General features: G+C 39.3%; 1 protein-coding gene across 1 annotated transcript in view; it reads right to left on the reverse strand.

Annotated features, from left to right (window-relative positions):
* The window catches only part of LOC139896894 (uncharacterized), an 84,511-nt gene that overhangs the window by 9,561 nt on the left and 60,550 nt on the right, over positions 1-14,400 (reverse strand). Inside the window, exons 5-6 of the mRNA XM_071879535.1 lie at positions 12,897-13,778; positions 11,547-12,599 (exon numbers count right to left, since the gene is read on the reverse strand). Coding sequence (XP_071735636.1) covers positions 11,547-12,599; positions 12,897-13,778 — 1,935 coding nt within the window. The remainder of the gene's footprint in view (positions 1-11,546; positions 12,600-12,896; positions 13,779-14,400) is intronic.

The raw sequence follows: 14,400 nt of genomic DNA on the forward strand, positions 1-14,400 counted from the left end.
TGTGTTGTTGTTCTGTTTGTTCTGCTTGAGATCCTGACATGGCTAAAACAATCTAACAAACACAAAATTCAGTCAGAACAAAAACGCGTCAAAACATTTTGAAATCAATAAATCTGCAACAGTTGACCTTCGGGTCAAAAGGTTGACCCTCGGTCAAAATAAGATGACCTTCGGTCGAAGGTCAATGTCCTTCGGTCGAAGGACCTGACCCTCGATCAACCAGTCATCGAAGCACAACAATTGGACCATCGGCCGAAGGAGGAGTCCTTCGGCCCAAAATAGAGACACCTTCGGTCGAAGGTCAACGTCCTTCGGCCGAAGGTAGTTCATCAGATCTGGAAAAAATCCCAAATCCAAAACCTTCGAATATTGATGATTTTGGTCTAAGACCTGTTGGGCTTTGCCCTAAGACCACCGATAAACAACATCACGTAATCAATTTCATCAAACATCAACCATAAATCCTTTAATTTAGCCATAATAAACCGGACCCTAAAACTGCAAAAATCAAGAGATTGGATGCGTGTTATGGTACCTGTTATACGGCGCTAGAATCACAATCAAAAAATGAATAAAAACGTCCGATTGAAAACTCTGTTGGCAACAATCAAATTCGAGAGAAAAATCGTCCAAAAACACCAAGTAAACTGTCCCGAATGACAGAACATCCTATATATACCCTTCAGTTACCTTCGGTCGAAGGTCTCTACCTTCGGTCCGAATGTCTCTGACCATCGGCCGATGGTAACTGTCCTTCGGTCGAAGGTAAAGTCCCTTCGGCCGAATGTCAGGCAGTTTAATCCAAGGTCAATTTTCTTCGATTCCCTTCAGTCGCTTCACATTTTTGCCACACTCGTGCGAGTGAGTTCTCACTCGTTCGAGTGCACACCTCATTCGTACGAGTGTAAAGCAGTCACTAATCCCAAAAATTTCAGCTTCAGTCGTTCGACTGTAACTTCAAAAATCAAAAATTCAACTTTTTCTTTAAAACTTCACTTTCCCAAACCGTTTGCTTCAAACTCCCCCTGGGACTGATCTTTCACATTAAAATTCATCACGTTTAGTCCAATTAGGATTCCAACCATAATTAAGTTCCATTTCGACAAAGAGACATCATTTAAAACAACTCTTATCAGTCTAGCTACACTAACAGATAAAATAAACGAAAATCTTTTTGTATTTTTCTGAATGAAACATAGCTGAAGAACAATTAAACACAAATGAAACAAATCTACATATGAAACCAGCAAACATTAAGGAACATATTCTTGTGAGTTAGATAACTTTGATAATTCAGGGATCAGAACTGTCATAAGTTGTAGTTTATAAACGTTCATTTCATAAAGTTTAAGTACCTATAAGCTTTATCGCGGGCTCTTGGTATTAGCACACGACTAGACTTACTGACTGTCACCCCAGACATTTTGATGATCACGTTAATTAATTACTTTGACATATTACTATGTTTGCTTAGATCATAGAGTCAGTCCTCATTTCATATCGCACGATGTTTACGGTAGTCAATTGAGCACGAAAATCCCGACGCTGTCCGTTACCACGAGTGCATACTTTGGATCTAATTGTGAAGGAAGGTTCTCATAGTAATTTTGGAATATCCCTGTCGACCATGAGTCTCTACCTTGACTTATCACTTTGAAACAATTAGCTCGGATGGATCTCACAGAACCAGTAACCTGTACACATGCGTCATGTATTTGACCACTGTCGCTAGAAACCCCTTATGCCGTATTCTAATTATTATTAAAGTTGCTTGGGAAACGGAATAATCATCGCATATGATGGCCTAACCTAATACGTCAGAGATTTTTGAGATATCTCCTTGATTGCCTAAACTTAAGAATACACCTCGGTATCTTCGTGAAATGATCTGAAACATGAACATTCTTCGCGTGTAGAATTCATCTCAATCTCGTTCTTGACGATTGATCATGATTTGAATCCTTATCTTCTTCAGAACTGTTGACTTCAAATGTCTTCTAGACCAACCAGTTGTCTCAAAGCTTTTCTAATTTTTTTTTTCATTTTTTTTTTTTTTTTTTTTTTTTTTTTTAAACAACGGTTGTCTTTGTATATCTTGAATATGATGTCTTCAATAAGTATATCTTCAATTGCTTTTCAACAGTCCATGATAAACTGAAAATCTGAAATATCTTTACCTCGGTGTACGCTCAAGTATCTACTATTTTGAGTGCATATTTGAGTTTAATTTCGATTCTCCTAATCTTGGCATGTAAGGTAACTAGAAACAGTGTGCACGCATAACAGAATACATCGCCTTGTATTGATTTTCTGGGTATAGTATTGTGAGTACTTGAAATACCCAGCGCTAACTGTCTCGCAGAGAAAGTCTCAATAGGGGATACCCTCACCTTTTGTTGATTTCCCCAACAATTATTTCTTTCATACGCACCTGTGGTAGTTAAGTGACTACCATCAACCGCTATAAACCTTTCCACGATTTCCTTGTCAAGATATTTACTTGATTGTTCGTGTGATCACCTCATTCCAAGATTAGGTCAGTAAGACTTACCAATACACCTTTGATAACAACCTATATTACATACGCGCTTAGAACGTTAAACATACATGATCAGTAAAATTTCCTCATCTCCCAACAAGGTTAAATAACTCTTTTTCCATTTTCTAATTTTTTTGTATTTTTGATTTTTCTCATTTTTTTTTTTGTATTTTCTGATGTTGCAGTTTTCTCCCCCTAAAATACTAAAACCGAAAATATTTTTGGCTTTTTGGATTTTATCTATACAAACAGAAAATAAAGAAACACACAAAAATAAAAAGCAGTAATGTTACAGAAAAGACTATGACTCGAGTTATTTTTCAGTCTCTTTGTCGGGAACCATGTCTTTTAAAAGCTTTAGTCCAATTTCAGTTAATAAAAATTCAAAACGTGGTCTATCAAAAGCTTTTGTGAACAGATCAGCCCTCTGTTCAGTAGTCCCAATTTGAACTACATCAATTAAACGTTTTTCATAACAATCCCTTATAAAGTGGTACTTAATCCCGATGTGTTTAGTTTTGGAATGGTTTACGGGATTCTTAGTGACCGCTATGGCGGCAGTATTATCAACAAAAATAGGGGTATTAGAAATTTGCAAACCGTAGTCACGCAGCTGTTGTTGGATCCAGATAACTTGAGATGTACAGCTTGCTGCAGCAATGTATTCAGCTTCACAGGTAGATTGAGCTACCGCAGTCTGCTTCTTACACTGCCATGTGACCAACCGCTTTCCTAAAAACTGACAACCCCCAGAAGTTGACTTGAAATCCTTTTTGCATCCACCATAATCCGAATCACTATACGCTGTTAACTCAAACCCATCCGCACACGGATACCACAAACCCAAACTCGGCGTTTCTTTCAAGTAGCGCATTATCTTCTTTACGACCAACATGTGATGAACATTTGGATTCGCCTGATAACGAGCACACAGGCAAACCGCAAACATTATGTCCGGCCGAGACGCCGTCAAGTACATAAGGGACCCAATCATGGCCCGGTACAAAGTCTGATCCACCTTTGCACCGTCCATATCCGGCGAAATGCCGTGATTAACCGAAAGAGGAGTCTTAGCAGGTCTCTCAGCCTCCATTTGAAAACGAGTAAGTATATCGGCAACATATTTCGTCTGGTGCAAGAAAATGCCTTTATCTGTTTGTGCAACCTGGAGACCGAGGAAAAACTTAATTGTCCCCAAAGAACTCATCTTAAACTTGCTCTGCATGACCTCCTCGAATTCATCAACCATACCTTTGTCTGTAGACCCGAAAATAATATCATCGACATAAACCTGTACCAACATCAAATGCTTCCCCTTTTCTTTAATGAAGAGCGTCTGGTCAATAACACCCCTCCTAAAACCATTTTCAATCATGTAATTGGACAAGGTTGCGTACCATGCCCGCGGAGCCTGATGTAAACCATACAAAGCTTTGTCTAACTTGTAAACCTTTTCTGGAAAATGCGGATCCTCAAACCCAGGTGGTTGCTCGACATACACAGTCTCATTAATCTTTCCATACAAAAACGCGCTCTTGACATCCATTTGATAAACCTTGAAACCTTTGTAAGAAGCGAATGCCAAGAAAATTCGAATCGCCTCCAGTCTCGCCACTGGAGCAAAAACTTCATCGTAATCAATGTCAGGTATCTGAAGATATCCCTTGACAACTAACCTTGCCTTATTCCGTACCACTATACCCTGTTCATCCTTTTTGTTCTTCAAAACCCATTTCAAACCCAGCGGCTTACAGCCGTGAGGTGGATTAACAAGCTTCCATACCTCTAAGTGTCTAAATTGCAACAGCTCTTCTTGCATTGCCAAAGCCCAATCATCATACTGTAAGGCTTCGTACACATCTTTCGGTTCGATCTGACACACAAAACAAGAATGGGCATGTCTGAAGATCCTCCCCGATCGATTCAGTTTGGAGTAAAATGCTGTCACAACATTAGCACTTAATGATTCAGTAGGTTCCGAAGTTGAGGCATCGGTAGGAGGTTTACCCGGAACACCAGTATCATCCACAAAATAATCATTCAATCGACACGGTCGTATAATATTCCTATTCGATCTACGTACTCCCCCTACATCACTGCGGGGCGCTTCATCTGATTCGGACCCTGAAGATTGCTCATGAAGACCCGAATGAAAATCAACTAACGGTGGAACCGGCTGTACTTCTTCCTCTTCTGACTCACTACCATTAACAGATTGCTCAGCCTCATAATCACTTGTATTTTCCAACTCAGGAACCGAATTGGAAGTAGACGGAATATCAGCATTCGGAACAGGAGTAGGAACACTAGTAACAGGAACATTCGCTGCAGAAGATCGAGTCTCCCACAAAAACTGTGCAGCTAAATCTTCATCAGTAACTTCTGGAGGAAGATTAAACGAGTCGAAGAGATCATTGTAGTCAAAGTGCCAAGCAAAACCCTTGACTGTAATAGCTTTTGGATCCGTCTTAGGCACCTCAACCTCATAGTGAACTTCAACACGTTTCGTCTCTGTATTATACACCCTTTTGTTCGGATTCCCATAACCTAAGAATATACCAGTAACAGCTTTCGGGTTAAATTTACCACCGGTATCTTTGATCATTATGGTGCACGGCGCACCAAACGGTTCTAGATGCTTAATGTTAGGTTTCCGCTTTTGTAACAATTCGTAACAAGTCTTCCCGTGCCTCTTAACAACGAGCACACGGTTCATGATATAGCAAGCAGTATTCACGGCCTCACCCCAAAAGTTAATAGGAAGGCCCGAGTCCGCTAACATGGTTCTAGCAGTCTCAATCAACGTACGATTCTTTCGCTCAGCTACACCATTAGACTGTGGGGTGTATGCAGGACTAAACTGTTGTTGTATCCCTTTCTCTTTGCAAAAGTGGTCCATGAACTGATTTTTGAATTCAGTACCGTTATCAGTCCTTATCTTCCTTACCTTTATGTTATACAAACTTTCAAGCTTCAAAATTAACAGTCGGATTTGCTCAAACGTTTCCGACTTCTGTTTCAACAACACAACCCACGAGAATCGTGAGTACTCATCCGTTACCACAAGACAATAAACTTCCCCTGTAAGTGTTTTCTGCTTAATTGGACCGAAAAGATCCATATGTAATAACTCTAGAGGAATGTTAATCGAATGAAACTTTTTCGCAGGATGAGATTTCTTCGTCTGTTTCCCTTTCTTACACGGAACACAACCATCCGGAATATGAAAACTCTTTACATTCAGCCCCTCAACCAAACCTTTGTGGGCCAGATGATTCATCTTTCTCAAGCTTAAGTGACCCATACGCTTGTGCCATAACACTGACTCTTGTTCAGAAGCTTTCGAGACAAAAGCTTGTTGACCACCAACAGAAGCAATGGCCTTCTTCATATCAAGAATATATAAGTCTTTGTGTCGCGGCGCAGTCATAAGGATCATATCTTTAGGAATCTCAAACTCTTTCTTCAGAATGTAGCTGTTCTTATCATCAAATAACACTTTGTAATTCTTTTCAGCCACTTGGGAAACAGACAGCAGATTGTGAGACATCTGCTCCACATAATTCACCTTATCAAAACTAACAGAGCCATTTGACAGAATGCCCTGAGCAGTAATATTACCCCCTTCAGCTCCAGCAAAATAAACTGGTCCACCGTCTATTGGTTTAACATTAGAAAGCAAAGCCAGATTCCCTGTCATGTGCCTGGACACTCCACTGTCAACTATCCACGTGCTGGTACGTGGATTGTAAGCGACCTGCACAAAACAGTAAATGATTAGTTCACAATGGGCACCCATGCCCGAATGGCAGTGGGTTTCCCATCAACACCAACAACCGGCAACTCAACCCATTTCCCTTGAGATCCAGACGGACCTTTAGAGTTGCCCTCTCGTTTCACTTCACTTTTCGGTTTCCAGACCTTTTGAACAATAGGTTTTCTATAATAATCGGCAGTCTGGAAATCATTTCGGTCACGGTCTGACATTGGAGAGACTGACCTCTGCCAGTAAACTGGCCTTGGATTGAGGTCAACCTTCCCTTTTGGGGTCTGTTTAAATGGACAAATTCCCGCCCTATGACCTGAAGTCGCACACGTATAACAAGTAGTTTCGGCAGCTCGGTAGCTGTCATCAGAATTCACGGAAGGCGGTCCTCGATATCGGGATCTTTGGACCTGAATTTTGGTAGGTGTGGACTGTCGTTTTGGTGAAACAGGTTTGGTCGGTGTTTTGGTTTGGGGTTTTGCCTGCTGTCTACGACCTGGTGGTATATATTTGGGTACACTACCATCAGTTACTCTCTTGCCAGAAGCATATTCATGCTCATGGTTTAGTCCCTGTTGGAACTTCACAACTGGTGGTGGCGTACTTTTCTTGTTTGAGGGCTTAGGTCTATCAGCAGGTTTTACGGGTCTCGGTCTCGGTTTCTGCTCAGTCACCTTCTTAGCATTTGAAGGATTCTTAAGGATGGTGACTGGCTTAGTAACGGGGGTTGGTTTCTTCACTTCGACAGTCTCACTTTCACTCTCAGAGTCAGTTTGACTGTCTTCCACAATACCCTCAACGAGGATCTGGTCCTTTGGTTCACTTTTCAAAACCTCGGCTTTTGTGGGTTTGCCAGATTTCTCTCCACTTTTCTCCTGTGGGGTACTGGAATAGTCACCCATTAGAGGTGGAGGAATCCCGTCATACCCAAGCCCGGTCTTTCCTACGTTCTTATGCGAGTGAAACTCATGCACATACGACATTCTCTGGTAATTATCAAGCCTAGCCTTTTCACATTCGTACTTATTCTTATAGGATTCTCTCTCAGTCTTAAGTACTTCCATTTCAGTAAGGTTCATATCTAAAATTCTCTTATTCAAAAGAGCATCAGCAGTTAAGCCATCTACCTTAGTTTCTAGGTTCTTGATCTTATCTACATACTCTTGCTGCTTATTCAAGTAAAACAGGGCATCCTCATAATCCTTCTTATTTACAGCTACTTCCTTTCTAAGGCTATCAACTACACTAGCATACTTAGGGCATTCACTACATGTAGTGGGAATCTTATTCAAGGTATCTACAATGGATTCTAACCTAGCTACTTCTAGTTCGTAAGCATGGCATTTTAAACAAGTAGAAGTAGAATCATTTGGTACCTTAGGTGTCTCAGAAGCATTTGCCATGAAGGCGCAGTTATCTTTCAGTTCACCAGATTCCTGATACTCCGATTCCGATTCCAGCTCAGACTCTGAACTGGTACCATCCGAGTACTCATCAACCTTATCAGCAGCATTATCTTCACTACCCTTACCCTTAGCAGCAACATTACCATCAACTATCTTTTCAAACCAATTACCCTCAGCAAAATCCAACCCAATAAGCTCATCATCCGACGAATCAGAAGACACATCAGACAACACAGCTTTAAACTTCTCAGCAAGACCCTTTTCTACTCTCTTTCTCAAACACATTTTCACTATCTCATCAGCCCGTTTAACTCGAGCTTCGCACTTGCAGACATAACAAACACAATCACAATTACCCAAACAACCAGCTTTCACTCTTTCTAACCGTTCAGCTTCCTTCTCAGATTCTGACTTACCCATAAACACTACATTGGCATGTTCAGCATCACCCAATCCAATTGACCATTCAAATCCCTCATCAGCATAGGTTGTATTCATTGCAGAAGATGATGTTTCACACACAGTCTCCCTAGGTCCGTCAGTAATTGTAACTACTTTCCTGTCAACATTCCCACTATTAGGAGCAAACGGATTCTGAAACCCTGGTTTGTGTGGTCTAGTGCAAGTTCTCTTAAAATGTCCGTACTCACCACAATTGAAGCACCTAACCTTATTCTTATCAAAACCTAACTTTGAATCTTTGTTACCATTCAAACTCGTTTGACCAGTCCGTTTCAGATACTTCTTCGCCCTTCTGATAACAATTCCCATAGCACAGATAATGTCCATCCGCTCAAGTTCATCTTCATCGATTTGTTCTAAATCCTCAGCACTCAAATGGCTATTAACCGCACTACCTGCCATCATCTCATTGCAACAGTTTACCACAACAGCCGCTAGTTGCATTTCCTCCTTAATCACCTCAGGCGCTTTGCCTTTGTAATTGTCTAGATGCATCAAAGGTAACTGAAGTTCCTCTGAGGCCTTTCTTTTCTCTCCACTTTGAGGCGATGGTTGTTGAACACAAGATTGCTGTACTGGTGGTAATGGACAAGATGTACCATACGAACTCGCAGACATGTAAGCAGTTTGGAGTGGGGCATGTTGCACCGGAATCGAGGAGATACCGGTGGTTGCTCTGTATAACTTCGGATTTTGAGCACCGTTAAGTCTTGCTTCCCTAGTCTGCATTTCTAATTCTTTCTCCATCAACTTCGATGTGAAACCATACAAAGTCATTATCCCACCTGGACCTTCTCCAGTAGTTGTACTAATTTGAGAGACTATGTAGTCCCACTTCAACGGTAACCCAAGCTTGAACTGTTTTATTGCTTTCTGTTCATCCACTGTAAGTCCATAACTTTTTAATTCACTAATCAGATGCCTATATCTTGTAACAGTCTGTTCTAAGGTTTCATCTGGTAAAGCTGCAAACCTTTTCCACTCCGCTTTTAACAACTGACCCTTGGTTTTTCTGTACCCCTCGGAACCCACTGTTGCAGCTACAAGAGCATCCCAAAGAGTTTTGGATGTCGAGTACTGCTTGAACTGATGAAAGATTTCCGGAGACAAGGCTTGCGTAAGATGGGCATATGCCTTACATTCTTGTGCATACGCAGCCTTCTCTTCGGCTTGAAATTCCGATCTGTTCTTTTCATGTAAGTCATTTCCCACAACCACGGTTGGCCATACGTAGCCAATCAAAATATAATCCCAGAGAGTTGCATCGATACCATTCAAGTAGATTTGGAAGCGACCCTTCCAATCTAAGAAATCATTTAAGTTCTCGAGTTTCGGACTACGGTTAGCCGAACCTGTTAAACTCTCGGACAAAATCAGTTTCTGTAATCCAGGATTAATTGCTAAGGCGTACTGTTGTGCAAGTTGTTCATTAGTGTCAGACATGTTTAATTGGTTTAAGTGGTTAAGTTTAAGTTCAAATTGTCCAAAATCTGTGTTCTGATCAGTTATACGTTCGGCCGAAGGTAAGGGTCGTTCGGTCGAAGGTGTTGTCGTTCGGCCGAAGGTCACGTGACGATCGGTCGAGGGACGATACAAAGTGAGGTGTTCCAAAAATTTAACTCGTTCGGTCGAAGGTAGACACTCGGCTCAGAAAATATGACACTCGGTCGAAGGTTAGGTTACGTTCGGTCGATGGTAAGGTTACGTTCGGTCGAAGGAAATACTTAAGACACTCGGCTCAAACTTTGTCCTTCGGGAGTAGGACTATGACCTTCGACCGATGGAGGTATTCGTTCGGCCGAAGGTAAATGACGTTCGGCCGAAGGTAGTTCGTCAGTAGGTTTTCCAGAAAAACGTGGGTTTCGAAGGAAAATCAACTGTAGGCTCTAATTTTTGACCAAAATCGACAAACTAAACCGATAGAAACCTTTTAATACTAAAAACGACCTCAACTATACTCAAAAACACCAAACTATAACGTGGAAAAAGAGACTTTTGATCCTAAACACCAAACGAAAACCCTAACACCTTTTAACACAAAAATTCGACTCAAAAACGTTCAATCGGTAACCCAAATGCTCTGATACCAATTTGTTGTTACTAAGACTCGGATCTTGATTGAACAAACGACCTAAAGGCGGAAAACAATGGATCGTATTGAATCGAATACTTTATCACCTTCGGATCACTAAAACCTATGGGAAAACCTAGATTTCGGTGTACTAGGGTTTGGTATTCGGTTGGGGTTGTGGAGGAACGACTCTGGAACTGATAGAATGCTATTAGGGTTGTGGGAGTGCGTAACATTAATCTGTAACCCGTAACACGTATTTATACTGATTCCAGTGTCCTTCGGTCGAAGGTCTATGACCTTCGGCCGAAGGTCGTCGTCCCTCGCCCGAGGGTCTCTTCCCTCGGTCGATGGTCAGAACTGTCCAACCAACAGTTCGAACATCGTATTGTCTTGGTTCATAATATATGTCAAACAAAGTATAACCAATAAAGTAAACAGTAAAGTCCAAATGTTAATGTCCATTACAATCATTAAAGAACTAGGGATTATGCACCAACAATTTGTCATGATCTACTACAGGCTATGGACATTACTGCTCCACATGCTTGGGGACAAACATGTCTTGAAGGAGAGGGGATTTTCATGTATCATTTACGATGGCATGTGCAAGACAAATGCCAAGCTTAGCCTTACTTTCTCCATTGTATAAATAAGAATGTAGGGTTCATTAGTTTACTAGACTTTGATTAATTGTGATAATTTGTATGAGAACACCATTGTTCCTCCTTATTATCTTGTATCATGTATTATGATCTAAGTGATTAGTCATTCGGGTTCAATACAATTCGACTAGTGATTTGATACCATTTCTTGTTTGTGGAGTTCAATTGCTTGTCTAGTGTTTCTACGAATTCATTTCCTATAAATACATATTAGTTATTTAAAATAACTAATATGAAGATGTAATTGAAAGAGAAGCTCTAGTCGAAGTTAAAGATGAAGATATAATGAAGCGTTTCCATCATATGCGTTTACGTAGAGAAAACTACTAGTTTAACGTACATTTTGTGTCGTTTTTTGGTTACATTTGGTGATTTTTTTTTTTTTTTATAGCTTTTGTTGAAAATTTTTGCCCCCGGTATAGGTATAAGACTGAGAATCATAGTTTCGCCACTGGTTATTTTCTTTTATTTTTTCTTCGAACTTATAGAAAAACATTTTAAATCAATGTCATTTAAAATCACACACCACGTTATTATCATTATTTATCATAATCATAATTATATTATTTACTATTAGTTATACGATCAGCATAACAAGTAGAAGAAGATAAACTGCATTATAAAAATATTGACTTACTTGAAAGGATATTGCTTTTTCAATCTCTTCGACGACCACTTTCATCATTGGACGTTGATTCTGCTTTGGTGCCAGACATTGATACATGACTTCTATGAATGTGTCCAGAGAACCTTCATTTATTCCTTTGTTTAAAGAAAAATTGTTTCCAACATTTTCGCCATTTATACTAGGATCCATCTTTTCCCTAATTATCTTCTTGTCGACAAACCATCTACCCAAACGCGCAGCATTCCTGTAATCATCATCATGTACATACATTACATAACGTTTGTAATCATAGCTTTGTTTTTTCCACAGATAATACGCAGGCATCCCACATAGGACCTCTAACATAACTACTCCAAAACTGTATACATCCGATTCTCTTTTCAATTTACCGGTCTCGACATATTCCGGATCCGTATAATAATTTTCTTTAGGAATCTCATTAAGGCGAAGAGCATCGTCTTTTTGATTTGGAGGTAGGAATACAGAGCATCCGAATTTAACAATCTTTGCACTCCATTTATTCTTGTCCAACACAATGTTCTTACTATTAACATCACGGTGTATTACAATCTTTTGGTCCTCCATTTCATTGTGTAGGTAGTTTAGTCCACGTGCCACGTCCAAGCATATTTTTAAACGCTTTTCCCATGAAAGAATACTTTCATCCAAATAATTATAAAGATAATCAGTGGAAACAAATTCGGTGACAATATACACCCAAGTATCTTCTTCACAGAATCCAATAAAAGATTCTATGTTACCATGGTTACAACTGCTGAGAACCTCAATTTCCGTGGACGAATATTCTTTACGGTTTGTTTCAAGATATGCCTCTGTATCGATCCTTTTTATCTTTACCGTGTAGCGTTTCTTGGTTAATTCTTCTTCTTCTTCTTCTTCTTCTTCTTCATTCACGCCTTTAATGCGGAGACGTTCTCTATCATAACAGATGAGTTCTGTTTTCCAAAGATCATGATTACTATGGCCCTCGAAACTTAGAGATTCACGTTTGCCCAGTAGTATGTCTTCTGATTTAATCCTCCACTGTTTAAACTTATCTACCTGCACGCGAAAATGTGATTGTTAAATAAAATAGTTTGTTATGCATCTCTTATTACAACATTTATCTCTATAGAGATTAGACGAAAGTTGCACTAATTTCAAAGGGAATTAGGTGTCTTTTATTTTATTCATCCATCATTAACTAATAATCTCTACTCCGGTTATAAACCCGTTTAAAACCTTTAGAACCACTATTACATTAAAATAAGCTGTTTTAATAACTAAAAAAATACTGTATTAAGCTAGCATACACGACTTTAAAAAAAAAAAAAAAAAAAAAAAATCAAGATTACTTACTTGTAACTCAAGTGCCTTCTTAAGTAGATTTAGAACTTCTTTCGACGTAGGCCGTTTTTCTCCATCTCTGTCTAAACACTTAATGACAAGGTTTAAAAATGTGGTCAAGGATGTTGACACAATACCCTCCTTTATATCTTTAAACACCAAATCATCTTGTTTTCCTTCTTTACATTTGTGCTTAACAAAACCGAGAAGATCCGGTATCTCACGTTCACGCATTTTGTAGATTGGCCTCCCGTACAAGATCTCAAATAAAACAACACCAAATGAATAAATATCAGATTTAATGGTTAAGAAACACGATTCCAGGTACACTGGGTCAACATAGCCTTGGGTACCACAAGCACCATCAATGACATAGTTTGAATCTTCATTTAATGTATACATCAAGGAAAGACCAAAATCACCAATTTTTGCCTTCCAATCATGGAACAATAAAATATTGGCGCATTTTATGTCCCTGTGTATCACTACGCTTTTGTCTCCATCAACTCCATGAAGAAACTTCAGTGCAGTTGCAATGTCAACACATATTTTAAGTCGATTTCTCCATGTAAGTTTAGCATCATCCAAATATTTATCAAGATTTCCTTTAGATGCATACTCCAAAACAATTATTTTTGCATCCGTTTCGTCACAATATCCCACAAGGTTGATGATATTTTCATGTTTATACCTGTAAAGAATTTGTAACTCGTTACGAAATTGTTGCTCCCCTTGACCTTCACTTTTATTTAGCTTCTTTGCAACAATGATACTATCTCCAACTTTTCCTTCAGTAACCGTGGCAAAACCTCCTCCTCCAATGACAGTTTTGAACTTTTCTGTGGCTAATGCAATCTTTTCAAATGACATTTTCAAGGTGTCCTCACTGACATTCTGTAAATATTGAAACAACCGAAATATATCACTTTCAAAAATATAACACATTTTTTTTGTTGATGGGATCGTCTTTTAAGTTAAGTATTGCACTGTTAAAGTACAGTTTTACAATATATTAACCATGCATGTACTATTACATTAGAAGGGAATTGTGAATATTAGACTAACTATTAATATTAATATTAATATTAATATTAATACGATGGTATCTGAATCATTCATTTTGTTGTCTGACCGCCTTAAACTCTAAGAATGCAACCTAAAATGCTGCCTAACATCCAAAAGACCGTAAGAGCGAAGGGGAATGGTCATTAGTGTTGGGAGCAAAGCCGGACCTGAGGTAGGGCCGTAGGTGCGACCTCGCTGGGCATCAAGTTAGAAAGGGCATCAAATATGGTGTTCAGATTTTTTTCTTAAAAAAAAAAAAAAAAAAGTTGCAGGAATGGGTAAAGAGATGAATGAGAATAAGGAAGAAGGGAATGGTGGAGTGACCTGGAGGCATACAACAAATTTGCTAATTAACCGCGCATAAATTTACACATTTTTAAAAAGTGTGTACTTCTTTGTTAAATTTCTCACACTTGTAAATGTGTGTAAATGTATTACATTTATAAGTATA

The sequence above is a fragment of the Rutidosis leptorrhynchoides genome, chromosome 3 (genome assembly GCF_046630445.1).
Source record: "Rutidosis leptorrhynchoides isolate AG116_Rl617_1_P2 chromosome 3, CSIRO_AGI_Rlap_v1, whole genome shotgun sequence".
NCBI lineage: Eukaryota > Viridiplantae > Streptophyta > Magnoliopsida > Asterales > Asteraceae > Rutidosis > Rutidosis leptorrhynchoides.